Source organism: Acomys russatus, chromosome 5 (genome assembly GCF_903995435.1).
Source record: "Acomys russatus chromosome 5, mAcoRus1.1, whole genome shotgun sequence".
NCBI classification, from domain to species: Eukaryota; Metazoa; Chordata; class Mammalia; order Rodentia; family Muridae; genus Acomys; species Acomys russatus.
In genome coordinates this window covers 27,046,716-27,065,187 of record NC_067141.1, presented here as the reverse complement: position 1 = coordinate 27,065,187, position 18,472 = coordinate 27,046,716, and the positions used below count along the sequence as shown (strand labels likewise).

The window sequence follows — 18,472 nt, the reverse complement described above, 5'->3', positions numbered from 1 at the left end:
AGCCCCCATTTTCTTTATTGCTGATTGATGTGGGGCAGCCAAGCTCATTGTGGGTGGTGCCATCCTGGCTTCTTCAAGGATTGCTGTTAGTTCGAGGCCAGCCTGGTCTGCAAAGTGAGTCCAGGACAGCCTGAAGCACTCCTCCATGGCCTCTGCATCAGCTCTGGCCCCCAGGGAACCAACCACCTAGTTGAGATTTTGCCTTGGCCAAATAAACCCTTCATCCCTAAGTTGCTTTTGGCCATGGTGTTTCATCACAGCAATAGAAACCCTGACTAAGACACCCACGAAGATAGATAATTAGGTGCTCAGAGCTTCTCCTTTCTACATTTAAATGTGTGAATTCTGTTCAACATTATATACGTATTCACTTGTGTGTAATTCTATTTATCGTTTATTTTATGTATATATTATCTGATGAATTAGTTCTATAATATTCAGTAAATCATGATTTCTTTCAGTTTGTCCAACTTGCATGGCTCTAGAAACTACTTCCTATAGTGTCTTTACTCAGGTGGGGAAAAAACAAGTAGTAAAGTGGGTAATAGAAGAAAGCCATATTTATAAGTCTGTATGTATTTCACTGTCTCTTCATGTTGTATTTACTTATCTATTTATGTGTATATAAAAGCTTGTTTGAGGTTCTGTCAGGGAAGAGCAGCTATTCCAATAACCTTGACTGAAAACAGCCCTACTATATCAGGGATGCACATGAAGTGGGTGACGGAGGGAGGGGACACCTGCGTAGCCAGCCACATCAGTCAGATGAGCCCTGCCAGATAGCAGTGACAGATAGTAACAGACAGCAAAGATCTTCTTCTTCTTCTTCTTTTTTTTTTTTTTTTTTTTTTTTTTTGGTTTATTCAAGAGAGGGTTTCTCTGTGTAGCCTTGAGAATCCTGGACTCGCTTTGTAGACCAGGCTGGCCTTGAACTCACAGCGTACCACCTGCCTCCAGGTGCTAGGATTAAAGGTGGGCACCACCATGCCCGGCTTCAGCCTTTGAATTTTTTCCAAGATTCCCTGCTCCTGACCTTACTTGCCTAATCTTTGAATTTTTAAATCTGAAAGAATTACATCCAGAGAATAAAATTCTATTACAATTTACATCTTAGAGGTTAACAACTATGCAGACTGAGAGATCTAACCCCTCTGCCCCCACTAGACATCCTCTGGCAGCTTTAGCCTCTTCTCTCTATAACAGAAGCTCATAACTTAGGGTATTTGATAGAATTTTAAACTTTTGCAGTTTTGTGGATGTATTTTTTTTTTCTGGTGAAAAGATAAATAATTAAATTCAATTGGATTTTAGCCAGGTCTCTTGTGGAAATGAAGATGATTAACTTTCTCCTGTTCCTGTTCCTTACTATGTACTATGTAGAACTAGGCTTCCCTCAAGTTCACAGAGCTCTATGGTTTCCTGCCTCTGTAATGCTGGGGTTAAAGGCGTGAGCCGCCATGTCCAGCTCTCCTATTCTTTAAGCAAGACATGACATCATTCATTTTTTGAGAGGTAGGTCAGACCTGTTATCTCTTTCAGAGATGAGGAAATCCAGACTTACATCAGCTTGTTATCCAAAGTTTAAAGAGAAGAATTTGTGATTTTATAAACCACTAGTTATCCATTAAACCAGATGTGACCAAGCTTTTGATATATTCTAAAGAGTTTCTGGCTGCCAAATTTGCCTTAGATTAGGAAAGATTTTATAAAGGTTGACTAAAGACCAAAGAAACCAAAATAAGTGGGTTCCTGTGTTCTTTTAATATTCCTTTAATATTAATATATTATTCCCTTAATATTTCTTTTTTAAAGATTTATTTATTTACTATGTATACAATGTTCTGCCTGCACACCAGAAGAGGGCACCAGATCTCATTTATAGATGATTATAAGCCTTCATATGGTTGCTGGGAATTGAACTCAGGACCTGTGGAAGAGTAGCTAGTGCTCTTAACGTCTGAGCCATCTTTCCAGCCCTAATATTTCTTTTTTAATCTAAATTTTTTAGGTTTTGGGTGGTTTGCCTGCACATACATCAGTGTATCATGTGTGTGCTTAGTACCCAAGGAGACTACAAAGGGGAAGTAGCTTCTTTGGGAGTTACAGACAGTTATGAGCAGCCACGTGGTGCTGGGAATTGAACCCAGGTCCTCTGGAAGAACAGCCACTACTCTTAACTGCTGAGCTATCTCTCCAGAACCCCCTTAATATTTCTTAGTATGTTTTCTCTTCTTTATTTTTCTAAGTATGTTTGTGCATCTCATGCCTCAGTGCATGTGTGGATTACAGAGGATAACTCACAGGAGCCTGTTTTTCTTTTGACCCGGTACAGCTCAGAGATTGAACACAGGCCTGCAGGCCTGGCTCCCAATTGCTGGCAAAGTGTAATGGAACTTGCATCTAAATTACAAACACTACTATTACATGATACAACTTTTTAAAAGCAATTTCAAAAACTATAAGAATATGCATGGCATTCAGTAAACTTAATTCTACTTCAGTTAGTCCCAAAATTTTCAGTGAAATAAAAAGCTGTGTGCATTAAAATATTAATTCTAGAGTCATTAATTTTAATTAGCACGTATTGAGAACCATACGCTCAGAATAACTGCTGTGCTGAATGCATTATCTACTTTCACTTAATCCCCAAAACAACTTTATGAGGTAGGTGTCTGTAAAAGATCAAACAACTTGCTCGAGGACACAGTGTGAGCTCCTGAAGTTCTCTGCTGTCTGTTCATGCTAACAGAGTGTATGAGCATAGCTAATGCCTATTAATAGGAAAATGGCTAATTTATGATAACATATGAACATGACATTCTACTACTGAACCAGCCCATAATCATCTGGATAAACAGTTTAGCCATTAAAAATAATGACTAGATGACTATGCTATATCATGGAAAATGCATATAATATGTTAAATAAAAGAGCAATAGAACATATTGTATACATTATGAATACATCTGTGTCAAAATACATAGGAATGGGTATTCTAAAAAGAATATAGTAATATGCCAACATTTATCATTGTATAAACTTAAAAATGATTTCTATTAATATCTGTTTGTTTGTGAACATGAACATAGGTACACCACAGCACACATGTGGATGTCAGAGGACAACTTTCTGGAGTTGTTTTTGCCTTTCTCACCATAGATCCTGGAGATTAAACACAGGTCTTGAGTCATCAGGCTTGTGTGGTCATCAAGTTTACCCACTGGGCCATCTTGCTAGTCCCAAGAGGTTGTATTATTGCTTTCCCCCCTTTCTCTATTTTTCACCTTTTCCTTCTGTTTTGTTTTGAGACAGTCTTTCTATGTAGTATAGGCTGGCCTGGAACATTCAATCCTTCTACTTCAGCCTCCTGAGTGGGCATTACAGCTGTGAGCCACCATATCTAGCACCCTGTTCTTAATTTTCTAATTTTTGAAAATGAGCCATATTATTTCTGTTAAAAAAAAAAAAAGATTTAAAGCTAGGTCTGATGATACATGCCTTTAATTCCAACACTTGGGAGGCAGAGGTTGGTGGATCTCTATGAATTTCAGGCCAACCTGGCCTACACAGGAAGTTCTAGGCTAGCTAGAGCTACATACCAAAATGATGATGGCAGGGTTTAGGCCCAGTTGCTATAGTGTTTGGTTTCTTCAAGAGACTCAGAAAACTAGTAGCTATTGCTTTTGCTGGCCTGACTCCTGACAGGGTACCATAATAGTGCTTGCAAAGAATGCACCAGTGGGCCGGGCGTGGTGGCACACGCCCTAATCCCAGCACTCGGGAGGCAGAGGCAGGTGGATCACTGTGATTTCCAAGTCTAACCTGGTCTACAAAGCGAGTCCGGGACAGCCAAGGCTACACAGAGAGACCCTGTATTGAAAAACAACAACAACAACAAAAAAAACCAAACCAAAACAACAACAAAAAAAGAATGCACCAGTAAATAAAGTGGCAGTATGACTGCATTTCTAAAAATGAGGCTAACTAAGACAACACAGGAAGAGCTCTTTTGATGACTGTGATTTGATGTTTGATGCCATTATTTACACTCTATATTATTCTTTTTGTTTGTTTGTTTGGTTTTGGTTTTGGTTTTTCGAGACAGGATTTCTCTGTGTAGCCTTGGCTGTCCTGGACTCACTTTGTAGACCAGGCTGGCCTCGAACTCACAGCGATCCTCCTGCCTCTGCCTCCCGAGTGCTGGGATTAAAGGCATGCGTCACCATGCCCAGCTACTGTATATTATTCTATATTATAAAACAATCCTAGACATACTTTAGAAAAAGAAAAACATCCAGAAAAACCATCTTTCAGAAATATTGCATCAAATCTTCCTTCACTACTTTAAACACAGAGGGATTGGTGATCATGACTACATGTTCATAGAGTTCACCCAGCCACGAAGCCCATCAACTGGGATGCGGTCGGTCACTCAGGTCTTGGACAAAAAAAAAAAGGGGGGGGCGGGGACCTGGGTCACATATTATCATGAGCCCACACAAAGGGAACATGGCCTGAGACTGGGGTGGGGACAGATTCAGTTATCATTTCAAGCCTTTGCCTGCGTCTGTACAACCTCAACAGTCAGATTCGCCGTGTGTCTTAAGCTGCTGCTTATAATATAGTTGAACAGGGAAGCATACGGCTGACTAAGGAGGAGGCTCATGCAGATGAAGGAGGAAACAGAGTTACCGCATTACATACAGGTGGACATGGAGGTTCAAAGTCAGTTGGAATAGCCTCTAGGGGCGCAGTCTTCAGGCTGTAAATATGGTGGGGAGAGCTATGGCGGCCATTTTCTACTTGGAGCTCACCACCAACTGGCTGGCGGGTAAGCTCCTGGGATCCCCTATCGGCATCCCAAGCCTTTTCTAGCCTGTCTGTGGCTTTGACAGTGTTCACCTAAATATCCTGCTTGAGGTTTGCTGAGATTTTCACATCTTTAATTTTAGGAAAATTTGTCCATGATTTTAAAGCACTTTTCCTGCCTTGTTCTACTTTTCTTCTCCTTCTGGGACATCTAGTATATATAATTTAGGCTGGTTGATATTTTCCTTCAGTCTTTATTGATTTTATCTTTAAAATTTTCAAAATTCTGTTCTGTAGGTGAGAAAGCACAGCGTTAGGGAAGGGAGATGGCTTCTTACTGTGTTGCTAAGACCAGCCTCGAACTCCTGGATTCAACAGTCTTCCTACCTCAGCCTTCTGAGTAGCTAGGCCTATAGATGCATTCCACCGTGCCCGGCTTTGGGCTGTTTGTTTGTTTGTTTGTTTGTTTTAACTGGTCTTTAGTGATTTCAGTGACTCTTCTGTCATGTCTACATTGCTGATAAACCTACTCAATGAATTCTGTAATAGTATTCAACTTTTCAGTTATGGAATTCCCATGTGATTTCTTTTCTTTGTTTTTTTTCTGTGACCCATACTTAGTTATCACTAAATTTTATTACACTTATTTATTCATGTGTGAATCCAGGTACATTTGTGTGTGTGTGTGTGTGTGAGCAAGTATATGGGTATGTATGTCCCATAGTGTGCGTGAAGGTCAGAGGACAGTATACACGAGTCAGTTCTCTTTACCACATGGGTTCTGAGGATCCGATCAAGTTGTCTGGCTTGGCAGCAAGCACTGTTATCTACTGAGCAATCTTGCTGGCTTTCACGTTTATTTATATCAAAGCTCTGGGGGAATTCCTAAAGACACACACACACACACACACACACACACACACACACATTTCAGCTGTGTGTTGTATGTTGTCCTTTTGTACTTTGTCTCAGTAAACCTTTATGAGCCAGCAGTCTGCCAGTTTCACCAACCCTCTTGCCCCGGGTTTCACTTGGGAAGGTAACAACTCAAGCATTGCATCATACACGGTAGTCAGGATGTAGCTTCTGGCACACTATGTGTTTATTTTTCATACAGCTTTTCAAGCTGGCTGAGGCAGAGTTCTCTAAACACAAAGACTGCATGCTTGCCACCGAATGTTCCCTCCAATTCATGCAGTGGTTTGACAGTTTTTGTTTTGTTTTTGTTTTAGATTTCTGTTGAGGAACTGGAGCAAAAATGATAGCTTTCTGACCACTCCCAGCCGTGATACCCTTGGTGGCTGTGGTGTTGAACTCTTTCTGCTGGGCCGTGAGGTCCAGGTCTGTCTCTGGTTTGATTGCCATCTGGCAGATCAACTCAAACTTGTCTGTCTTCTCACTTTGTCAGGCTCATAATCTTGGCACTTGAACATGGCTTCTTTGGAATGCTGGCTTAGGAAAAGACCCATTTGATTTTCTTTTCTTTTTTTGAGACAGGGTTTCTCTGTGTAATAACCCTGGGTTCCTGAACTCACTTTGTAGACCAGATTGGCCTCAAACTCACGAAGATTCATCTGCAGGTGGATCTCTGAGCTCCAGCGTAGCCTGGTCTACAGAGCAGGTTCCAAGACAGCCATGGTTACACAGAGAAACCCTGTCTTGAAAAAACAAAAACAAGGGGCTGGAGAAATCGCTCAGCAGATAAGAGCACTGTGTTCTTCCAGAGTTCCTGAGTTCAATTCCCAGCAACCACATGGTGTCTCACAATCATCTATACCATCTAATTCTCTCTTCTGTCATACAGGTGTGTATGCAGATAGAGCACTCAAATACGTAAAATAAAATCTTTTTTAAAAACAAGAATAACAATAACAACAACCCCAAAATCATTTGCTTTTGCTCTTGAGTCCTTGGATAAGTTCAGCTAACATTTAATTGAAACTATCTATTATAAATGGACACATTTATATTAGAAGCTTTGAAGTCTCCCCTCAAGCCTGGCAGTGGTGGCACGTCCCTATAATCCCAGCACTCAGGAGGCAGAAGCAGGCAAATCTCTGAGTTTGAGGCCAGCCTGATCAACAGAGTGAGTTCCAGGACAGCCACAGCTACTCAATGAAACCCTATCTCAAATAACAACTCCCCCCTTAAAAAGCCTTCCCCCAGTTTAGCATCTGCTGTGCATGACTATCTTTTGAGCCAAGAGCCGCCATTTTGCAAAAGGATTATCCATCACAGACAGGCATGTTGACTGTACACTCCTCATAGAGGGGCCAAGAGTGTCACTAGCCCCTTACTTGAGTGCTTTCTACCACTTAGTGTACAGAATTCTGTTTTAATTGCACAAGGTTTTAGGGAGGAGCTAGTGTATATACACAGGGAAGACTAGAGGGGAGGAGCCTCCATCTATGTGACTACAGGGAAGCCTTCATGCCTGCTGGGTAAAGGCTTTTCAGGAGCACCTACACTCCTATAAGTAACCTCTCATCAGTACTTTGTAAGGAACCCAATAAAGTCATTGGTACCCCAGAAGAAACTTTGATAGAATCATAGTTCTGTTTGTTAGGAAAAGGGGTAGATATTGTGTGTGTCTACCTACTTGAAGGAATTTTAACAACACTTGGCATAGTTGGCAAGGTAAGACAAAACTGAAGGTTTGGAAAGAACAATGGTAGTGTCTCTGATATGGAGAATGGGATAAGTATTTGATGTGAAGTGGTGTGTGTGTGTGTGTGTGTGTGTGTGTGTGTGTGTGTGTGTGTGTACACAAGGGGTTGCAGAGGAATTTTTTCTTATTTATTTATTTATTTTTGGTTTTTTTTTATATCCCTGGCCATCCTGGAACTTGCCCTGTAGACTAGGCAGGCCTCAGACTCAGAGATTCGCCTGCCATTGGCTCCCAAGTGCTGGAATTAAAAGCATGCACTATTATCACCCAGATAAATATGTTTCTTTGCTTGTTTGTTTTTGTTTTTTGTTTCTTTTCAAAAAGGGTTTCTCTGAGTAGTCCTGGCTGTCCTGGAACTCACTCTGTTGACCAGGATGACCTTGAACTCGCAGAGATCTGCCTGCCTCTGCCTTTCAAGTGCTGGAATTAGTGGTGTGTGCCATCACCACTGTGCAGAGGAAATTTCAGCATGGTTTGTCCATATATAGCTTGAGGCAGGGACATGGTTTGTGCAGATATGAGTGGGACATGTACCTAAGGTAAAGCCACCAAAGGAGGGTTTTAGCTGTGAGAAATCCCAGGATGGTAGTCTTCTTCAAGGTGGAATGGATTGGTGCATTTGCTTGATGTTTGGGTCCACCTTGGGAGTGTGGAGATACTCTGCAAACTGCCAAAGGTCTAGAGCAGGCTTTACATGCACTGGGGACAGAGCAGCCTGTAATAAGAAATCTATCTGAGGTGGCAGCCTGAGGGAGCTTGCAGGGATAATGAGGGAACTGCAGCAAGAAAGGGATTGAGGCTATTAGCTGCAGCATTGGCTTTAGACTTACTGAGTAAATTGGATACAGTAAGTGGAGAATGGACGTGTTGGGCTGCTGTTTTTTTAAAGCTAGAAGGCCCAGGTTAGACCATTATTACAGAGTCCCTCCTGGGACTCTAAAACCTATAACAGGCCATGATAAGGAGTCAGATAGTGATAGGGGGTGAACTAGAAGTAACTACTGACATTTAAGTCTGAGAATTAACACAGAGGAAGGCAAGGTCTATGATTCAGCACACTGCTGTTTTAACAGTGGGCTGCTGCAGATGGTGGTACTCAGAGAATAGTCAGCCCCATAGCTCTTGGAGCCAGGGAAGACTTTCAGACACGGCAATGAATGTGCACCACCTGACTTGTGAGGCTGTGGGACATGGAGGCAGATCGGATCAATTTGAGTTCTACAGAACAGAAAGGTGGAGCTGTATCACTGCCCACACCTCCTTGAGACAAAAGCTTTACAATCTAGGGCAACATGAAGGGAATCAATCCCCGAAGAACCACCTCATCTGATCCGTTGGGGATACCTGGTTACCTCTAGCTAAGGTCCCTATGGATATTAGGGGCTGGAAAACAGCAGGAAAGGGGCAGACCCACTAAGGAAATGGGACGTGGGAAGCAGTGTTTGACGTCCAGTTCTCAGGCTTAGACTGGACTATGTTTACAGGAGAACTAAGAAAGAAACTGACTCAGCAAGGATCATGAGACTGGTGTGGAGTGTTGTGAGCAATGCTGAACCCTTGTAGGGCATGGCTGTATGCAACAGGAGAAGCTTTGGCTGATCTGAAGCTCATGGCAATCCTCCTGCCTCCACTTCCAGAGTGGTGGTGTTATAAGTGTGTACCACCACTACTTCCCTTGACTTGTGATCACTACTATTTTTCTTGTTTACATTTCCTTTTTTGCACATTTTACAATTTTTAGTTTATTCATTGTTGTTAGATAGGGTCCCACTCTAAGGTCCTGGAGGATCTGGTATTCATCAAGTATGCCAGAATGACCTCAAACCTGAAGGAATCCTCTGACTTCAGCTCTGAGGTGCTAGGGTTACAGCCGTGGTTCTCAACTTTCCTAATGCTGCAACCCACCTCTCTTTCCCTCTCCCTATTCCTGGGCTTCCTTCCTTCCTTTCTTTTTTCCTCCCTCCCCCTTCCCTTCCTTTTCTCTGCATGGACTATAAATTGAACCAAGGGCCTTATACATGGTAATTGTTGGCTTGTTTGTTTTGTATTTTTGCTTGTGTGCTTAGCCTTTAATGGCTGACCCATCTTTCCAGCCCAAGTTTCTTACTCTTTTTTTTTTTTTTTTTTTAATTTTTTTTATTTTTTAGGTTTTTGGCTTTTTGGCTTTTTGAGACAAGGTCTCTCTGTGTTAGCCTTGGCTGTCCTGGACTCCCTTTGTAGACCAGGCTGGCCTCGAATTTACAGCGATCCACCTGCCTCTGCCTCCCTAGTGCTGGGATTAAAGGCGTGCGCCACCATGCCTGGCCGAAGTTTCTTATTCTTAATGGTAGTTTACCTATATTAAAAGTCTAAGTCCCAGCACTTGGGAAGCAGAGGCGGGCGGATCTCTGTGAGTTTGAGGCCAGCCTGGTCTACAAAGCAAGTTCTAGAACAGGACTACATGGAGAAACCCTGTCTCTGGGGTGGGCGCAGGGGTGGGGTGGGCAGGGAGTCTATGTGGAGCAGGGGAGGTGACTCAATGAGGACCTGAGTTCAAGTCCCCAGAATCCATGTAAAAAGTCGTTCTTCCAAAACCCTGTCATTATAGGAGACAGAGACAGGAGGGTGTGTGGCTTGCTGGCTGCTACCCCAGCTCCAGAGTCAGGGTAAGGACTGTTTCACGAGAATAAGGTAGAAACTGATAGAGCAGGATACCTGACACTCTGATCTGGCTGGTGGGCACATGTGTGAGCACACACACTGATTTTTAAAGTCCATACTAAGAAGTTGAGGGTGTTGTTCAGTGACACAGCATTTGCATAGCATCTGTGAGATCCTGAGTTCCATCCCCAGTACTTCAAAAAAGAGGTGAGGAGGGAAGAAGGCCCAAAATCAAATTTGGTTTTCTTATCTTTGAAGGTGTAAGTACCAGATCATCTTTTTAAAAAAGATGAATGTAATCTATGCCATACAATAACCTCTTTAAGATTCATTCATTTATTTATTATGTACACAGTGCTCTGGCTGCATGTACACCTGCAGGCCAGAAGAGGGCATCAGATCACATTATAGATGGCTGTGAGCCACCATGTGGTTGCTGGGAATTGAACTCAGGACCTCTGGAAGAGCAGACAGTGCTCTTAACCACTGAGCCATCTCTCCAGCCCTGTATGTGTATCTCATAAGTATTTGATGTCTGTGGAGTCAGAAGAGGGCATTGATCCCTGGAACTGGAGTTCCAGATAGTTATGAATAATCATGTGGGCACTGGGGATCAAACCCAGGCCCTCTGCAAGAGCAGTAAGGGCTATTAGCCACTTAGCTATCTCTCCAGACACCCATTTATGAGGTTTTAGTTTCAAACATTACATCTCTTAAGTTCTAAGATTTCTAATAAGGTTTTCCCCGTTGCTTTGTTTGTTTGTTTGTTTTGTTTGAGACAGGGTTTCTCTGTGTAGCCCTGGTTGTCCTGAACTCACTTAGTAGACCAGGCTGGCCTTGAATTCATAGAGATCCACCTGCCTCTGCCTCCCAAATGCTGGGACACAGGTGTACGCCTTCACCGCCCAACTCCCCTGTTACTATTGGTTTAATTTATTACAGTGTGTTCTTGTTTCATGGCTTCTTTGCCGAAGGTGTAGATATTTATTTTAGTGTCTCATTTTTAAGTCCTCAGATACAAGTGTTCTTGTTTGCTGTATTATACCTTTGATAGTATCAAGCTTTGTTGTCTGATAATTTAGAGTTAATCAACCATGATCTGTTTAGCTTGAATACATCCCATGTTGACAACTGGTAGGTCAGAGTTTCTCAGGGTTGTGAGCCCTACCTTTGCATGCTTGAATGGTGTGTGTCTCGGATTGTACTTTACCTGGGTAGTGAGATAGATGCAAAGCTCCTGCACAGCAGTAAGCCGTCTAGTTCTGAGTCCTGTGGCTGCTTACATAACCCAGCTAAGGCCTTTGTCACACAGCAGTGATGTGGCTACCAGCTTTCCTTTGATCTAGCCATCCCTCAAGAGAGCAGGCAGTGTTTTTTTCATGCCCTGGTACAAGTGTGGAGGTCAGAGGGCAGCTTGTAGGAGTCCATTCTCTTTTTCCACCGCGTGGGCCTGGGGGATTGAACTCAGACTTAGCAGCAAGCAGATAGGCCTCTTTCTTTTTGTTTTCCACTCTGGACTAATACATTTTCATTTTCCTTTTTTCTCTCACTATGAAGATGTCTTTATTAAATTTAAAAACATTTGTTCTATAATGTATGTTTGAATATGAACATGAGATTTCAACATAGGTTCAATTTATCTTGAAATAATGCTTATATTTAACTCTGGCTGCTCTATCTATGTCTTGTTTGCTTGCTCGTTTCTTTTTTGGTATGTAGAATGAGATGGTTTGCATAGAATTTTTGTTTTTTCTTTTTTCTTTTTACATCTTTTGTTGTTTTGTTTTTTTGAGACAGGGTTTCTTTATGTAGCCTTGGCTGTCCTGGAACTCCCTCTGTAGACCAGGCTGGCCCTAAACTCATAGCGATCTGCCTGCCTCCCAAGTGCTGGGACTATAGGCGTGCACCACCACCACCTGGTTTGGAGTCGACTTTTTTGTTTCTCCAAGACAGGGTTTCTCTGTGTAGCCTTGGCTGTCCTGGACTCGCTTTGTAGACCAGATTGGCCTTGAACTCACAGTGATCCGCCTGCCTCTGCCTCCCGTGTGCTGGGATTAATGGCGTGCACCACCACTGCCAGCTAAGAGTCGACATTTTTTTTTTTTGAGTTGACATTTTTTAAAGTACAGAATTTATTTTGTTTTTTTAAAAACGATTTGTTTTAAATAGTTATTAAGATTATTGTAAATAATTTAGAGACATTTACAACTCCTTTCTCCTGCATTGATGTTCCCTTCACTTTTTGTACTATTTTACTAATTTAAACAGTTGTCCCTTATTTCATAGAAAAGTAATTGAATCAGAAAGAAAAAGGTTTCCCTAAATAAGCTAGTTAGTCAGTGATGAACTTAAGACGCAGAGTACCCAGGTTCAGTGGCAAGGTCAGTGAGCCTCCGTGCATCATGACCTTGCTGCCATTTTATTCAGAGCGTTGTGAGTTGAATTACATTATCAGAATACAGTAACAAGAAAATGTTACCCACTAGCTGGGCGCATGGTGGTGCATGCCTGTAATCCCAGCACTCAGGGAGGCAGAGCAGGTGGATCTCTGAGTTTGAAGCCAGCCTGGTCTACAGAGCAAGTTCAAGAAAGCCAGGGCTACACAGAAAAACCTTGTCTCAAAAAACAATATTAAAAAAAAGGGGGGAAGGAAGGAAGGAAATGCCATACATTAAGATGTATGTCTAGATATTTTATCTTTTTTTTTTTGGTTTTTTGAGACAGGGTTTCTCTCTTTAGTCTTGGCTGTCCTAGACTCACTTTGTAGACCAGGTTAGCTTTGAACTTACAGCAATCAGCCTGCCTCTGCCTCCCGAGTGCTGGGATTAAAGGCGTGTGCCACTACGTGTATTTAGCTATTAGACTTTTAAAGTTGAATTAAGTTGTTATAGTGACTTTATTCTTTACTGCTTCTGAAGGGGTTACTTTATAAAATGGGAAGGTTTTGTTTTGTTTTGTTTTAATTTGGGTACAGGAAATAGAAGAAAAAGATGGGTATACTTTGATGTTCTCTTTGTTGTGGATAATCCATGCTTCTCCCAAGTGCTTTGTGGAAAGCTAGCGCTGAGTCAACACATACAAAACACCAAGCCAGTGATTCTTAAATTAAAATTGGTAAGAATTTGAGATTGTTAAGAACTATAATATTTTAAAAAGCATATGCCTGAACAGTCATTTTAGAACTTTTCAGTTTTCAGCTCTAAATTAGTTCCTTAATGGACTTGTGGGTTTTTTGTTTTTTGTTTTGGTTTGGGTTTGTTGTTGTTGTTGTTATTGTTGTTTGTTTTTCGAGACAGGGTGTCTCTGTGTAGCATTAGCTGTCCTGGACTTGCTTTGTAGATCAGGCTGGCCCCAAACTCACAGCAATCCACCTGCCTCTGCCTCCTGAGTGCTGGGATTAAAGGCATGCACCACCAGTGTTGGACTTGTGTTTATTAAGTAATAAATCAATGTGTCAAAAAAATGCAGCACTAGAGTGTCTTGCTCTGGACGTGACATGGAAACTGAAATTTCAGATTGGTTTAACAAGTCTAAAGAATTAAAAACGTGAGATTAGGTTTCTTTCCTCCAGAAAGTAATTTTAAATATAGAAACAATTTTCTGCTGTATGACCAGTTCTGTATTTTATGTTTTGCAGGTAATCTTTCATCAGGTAAAGGTCTTCTTGATTCCCATTGCTGTTCTGATCCGTTGCCATTCCTTCTCATATAGAAACACAGCCTGCACTGCCTGGGTTCTCTGTAAAACTGACTCTGGCTTCAGAGGAGGGGAGCCATCCTCAAGACACATCAGATGTAGCACACAGCCAGATCGTTTTTGAGGCAAGTTTTGTTGTGGTTCTGTACACTCTGGTCATTTGGCTCCTATTTTTACACAATTACAATTACAGGAAAGAAAGCTTGGTTCCATCACAGTTTGAACGTATGTAAAATAAAGAAGTTGTACAGACATTAGATGACCCAGGAGCTTTCAAAGCACTAGTGTCTGTATTCTGCTGAGAGGCTGAGATATAGGTGACCTTGGGTTGCGTTAGCCTAGGCTTCCATACAAATACCTTGGATTGGTGGCTTAAGCAACAAAGGTTTATTTTCTGACAGTTCTGGAGGCTAGAAGTCCAAGATCAAGATGTCATCTGGGTCAGATGTGATAGTTTGCATCTTTAACCTCTGTACTTTGGAGGCTAAGGCACCAGGTCAACTGAGCACTGGCAACAGGGTGGTGGATCTTCCAGTAGAATAAAAATTGATTCCGGAATCAGTGAGATGACTCATGGGTAAAGGCACTTGCCACCACATCTGATGACCTGAGTTTGATCCTGAGTCCTACAAGGAGGAAGGTGAGAACCAACTACACAAAATTATCTTCTGACCTCCATACACACAATAAATGGACGTAGTAATAAGTTATTTTCAACACAGATCTCATTTGAACAAATTTTATTCAATTGGTTTATAGACCTATAAATGAGAATAATTGCCTTCTGTCATCTTTAGTGATTTTTATGGTCCCCTATCTTTCCTTAGTTGAAAGTAATAGGGATCTAAAAAATTAGAATGATTTAAACATTCTTCCTAGGCCAGGTGTGGTGACACACACTGGCAACCACAGCACTTGGAAGATGAGGCAGGAGGAGATCAGTTCAGAGGCACCCTTAGCCACACAGCAAGCTCTAGGCTGGCTTGAGCTGTATAGGAACTGGTCTCAAAACAAACAGAACCCAAAATCTTCCAGGAAGTGCTGGGAAGTATCTTTCCATGTTTGGGTAGCTGCATATTCCTTCTGGAAGGAACAGGCACACTATCAGGACAGCTGGTGCCCTGGCTGTGCCTTATCTTCTTTAGGGGAATGAAAACTAAACAATTGGGAGCAATTAATGGTTAGTCAGCTCTGAAACTGCTGATGCCAAGAAGCAATAAAAAGGTGATTCCAGTGAACCAAGGAAAGCAATGCTAAGAATTAAGAGCATGTGATTTAGCCAGTTGGAGCAAGTAATAACTCACATGACTAACAGTCACAAATATTTAAGCCTCTGACACCTCTATGAAGTGCATAGAATAAGGATTATCATTCCACTTTACAGATGACAAAATTGAAATTCAGAAAATTGGGCCGACTTCCCTATGTCATATGAAAGTAGGAGAATTAGAGCTTACTCTGCCTGATTCATATAGGTCAAGCTAGTTCAATACTTACTCATTTAGAAGCCAGTGTCTGTTCAAATTAGTCACGCTGAGCTAGGTCTCATGGGTACACATTCTTAGGATGTGTTGTTTGATCCTAAGGAACTTGGAATATAAAGGAAAGATGCACATGTCAACAAATATTACACAACAGCATGATATATGCCTTAATGAGGCAATCTCTGAGTGCTGTCCTAGCACAGACGAAGGACACCTAATCCAACTAAAAGGCATCCCTGTCTAGAGGTCTTGATGATACTGAAGAGCAGATTTGAATTTACATCAGTTAAGCTCTAGACATAAGAGCTTATGACACATAAAAGAATTAGATAATAAAGTTTCTTTCTTTTCTTTTTCAAAACAATTTCCTTAAGAAGAATCTAAGTATGAGTAAATCAACTATTTAAAGTACATATATAATATTTAGAATACATAAAAAAAATACTTAGAATACATATAGCCCCTGGTAATATATTGGTATGTATCTTTTCCAATTAGAGTAAGGCATTTTGGCTTAAAGCAGTGGTTCTCAACTTGTAGGTCATGACCCCTGGAGGTGTCACGTGACCCTTTGACAGGGGTCTCATGTCATATATCCTGCATAACAGATATTTACATTATGATTCATAACAGTAGTAAAATTACAGTTATGAAGTAACAATGAAAATAATGTCATGGTTGGGGGTCACCACAACAATGGGGAACTATAGTAAAGGATTATGGCATTTGGAAGGTTGAGAACCACTGGTTTAAAGTTTCCAGAATCAATTCTAAGATATAACTATAGAAACAGCTAAAGATGAGGGGGATCAGGGCCAATGATATTGAGAACAAGGAGTTAAGACTAAATTATTGCCTAGTGTGCTCATCTTCTTGGCAGGAAGATCAGCTTTGCTATCCTCGGGGTTGCACCCAGGGCCTTAAGCATGTTGAAGGAGCAGTCTGTCACTGAGCTACACACCTAGGTCCTTGGTCATGTCTTTGGATGTGAAAGTCAGACTTGAAGTACAGAGGGGATCTGTGAGCTTAGTGACCAGGAGTAAGCCTGTGCTGGAGATGAGAGGCAGGAGAATAGATAGATAGATAGATAGATAGATAGATAGATAGATAGATAGGGAATATGAATAGTGTAGCCAGGTGGCATCAGCCTCAAAGGAGCAAGGAGTCCTTAAAGCATTATTTCAATTACACCTCCTTGTCTCTAATATCATATAGCTCTTTAAGAGACATTTAAATGAAGAGAGTGCCAAAAATTTCATTGTAGGATTGTGTGTGTGTGTGTGTGTGTGTGTGTGTGTGTGTGTAGGGTGAAGTAGCAAGATTTATAGCAAACATTAGTTGAGACAGACATGAAAAGACTATACTAAATGATCTATTTACCTTGGTCATATGAAGAAAATTAATCTCTGAGAAATGCTTCATGTACAAGATATAGTGACTTTAGTGTTTATATGACTCACTGCATTAGGCTGGGTAACACATCCCTCCAAAACAGTATGATTTCATAAAACCTTAAGAAATTTATCCAGATTTAAGCGGGGTGTGATAGCCCATGCCTTTAATCCTAGCATATGGGAGACAAAGGCAGGGAGATCTCTGTGAGTTCAAGGCCAGTTTCATCTACATAGTGGGTTCTAGGACAGCCAGTACTATGGAGAGAGAACCTGTCTCAAAAACCAAACAAACAAAAAAGAACTTTATCTGGTTTTACATTTATTTTTTTTAATAGTATTAAATAATAAAACGGATACAAATATGTGTGTGTACATACACATGGAATATGCATCTGTATGTACAAATATACAATGGAAAAAGAAAGCATCTTCAACAAATGGTACTGGTCAGATTGGATGTTGGAATGTAGAAGAAAGCAAATAAATCCATATCTATCACCCTATATAAAACTCAAGTCCAAGTGGCTCAAAGACCTCAACATAAATTCAGATATACTGAACCCGATAGAAGAGAAAGAGGAGAATAACCTTGAGTGCATTGGCACAGGAGACAACTTCCTGAACAGAACACCAATAGTGCAGACACTAAGATCAACAATCAATAAATGGGACCTCAGAAAACGGAAAAGCTTCTGTAAGGCAAAGGCAACCTACAGAATGGGAAACGATCTTCACCAAATCCACATCCAAAATATATAAAGAACTCAAGAAACTAGACATCAACCAACCAAATAAGCCAGATGTGGAGTAAAGGGAACACTCCTTCATTGCTGGAAGGAGTACAAACTTGTACAGACACTTTGGAAACCAATATGGCAGTTTCTCATAAAATTGGCAGTCTATCTACCTTAAGACCCAGCTATACCACTCCATTCTACCACAAGGACATTTGCTCAACTATGTTCATAGAAGCTTTATTCCTAATTTCCAGAAACTGAAGACAACCTAGATGTCCCTCAACTGAAGAATTGATAAAGAAAAAGTGGTACATTTACACAATGGAGTATTACTCAACTGTTAAAAAAAATAACATCATGAAATTTGCAGGCAAGCCGGGTGGTGATGGTGCATGCCTTTAATCCCAGACTCAAGAGGCAGAGGCAGGCAGATCTCTGTAAGTTTGAGGTCAGCCCGGTCTATTAAGTGAGTCCAGGATAGCCAAGGCTACACAGAGAAAACCTGTCTTGAAAAACAAAAAAGAAAGAAAGAAAGAAAGAAATTTGCAGGCAAATGGATGGAACTAGAAAAGTCACTGTGAGTGAGGTAACCAAGGCCCAGAAAGACAAGCAGACTATGTGCTCACTTATAAGTGGGTGTCAGCTGTTAAGTCAATGATAATCATGCTACAGTGCACAGACCAGAGAGGCTAAGTAACAAGGAGGGCTCAAGGGGGCCACATGAGTCTCCTCAGGAAGGGCGAGTAGAATAGATTTTTTCAGGTGGACTGTGGGTGGGTGGAGATGGGAACAGGAGAGATCAGGTGGGGCTGGAGAGAGTACTGGGAGCGGCGACTGGAATTGAGGGGTATTTCAGGAGTGAGGTAGAAACAGTGTAATGGAAACAAACTCCCAGGAATCTGCAAGGGTAACCCTAGCTTAAGACTCCTAGTAATAGGGGATACAGAGACTGAACCAGCCATCTTCTGTAACCAGGCAAGGCTTCCAGTACAGGGATGGGGACACCAACCCAGCTACAAAACCTTTGGCCTACAATTTTGTCCT

At 41.4% G+C, this 18,472-nt stretch overlaps 1 protein-coding gene across 1 annotated transcript in view; it reads left to right on the top strand.

Moving 5' to 3' along the window:
• Positions 1-18,472, top strand: part of C5H11orf80 (chromosome 5 C11orf80 homolog) — an 88,502-nt gene that overhangs the window by 27,748 nt on the left and 42,282 nt on the right. Inside the window, 1 exon segment of the mRNA XM_051146887.1 lies at positions 13,829-13,938. Within this exon segment, the coding sequence (XP_051002844.1) occupies positions 13,829-13,938 (110 nt within the window).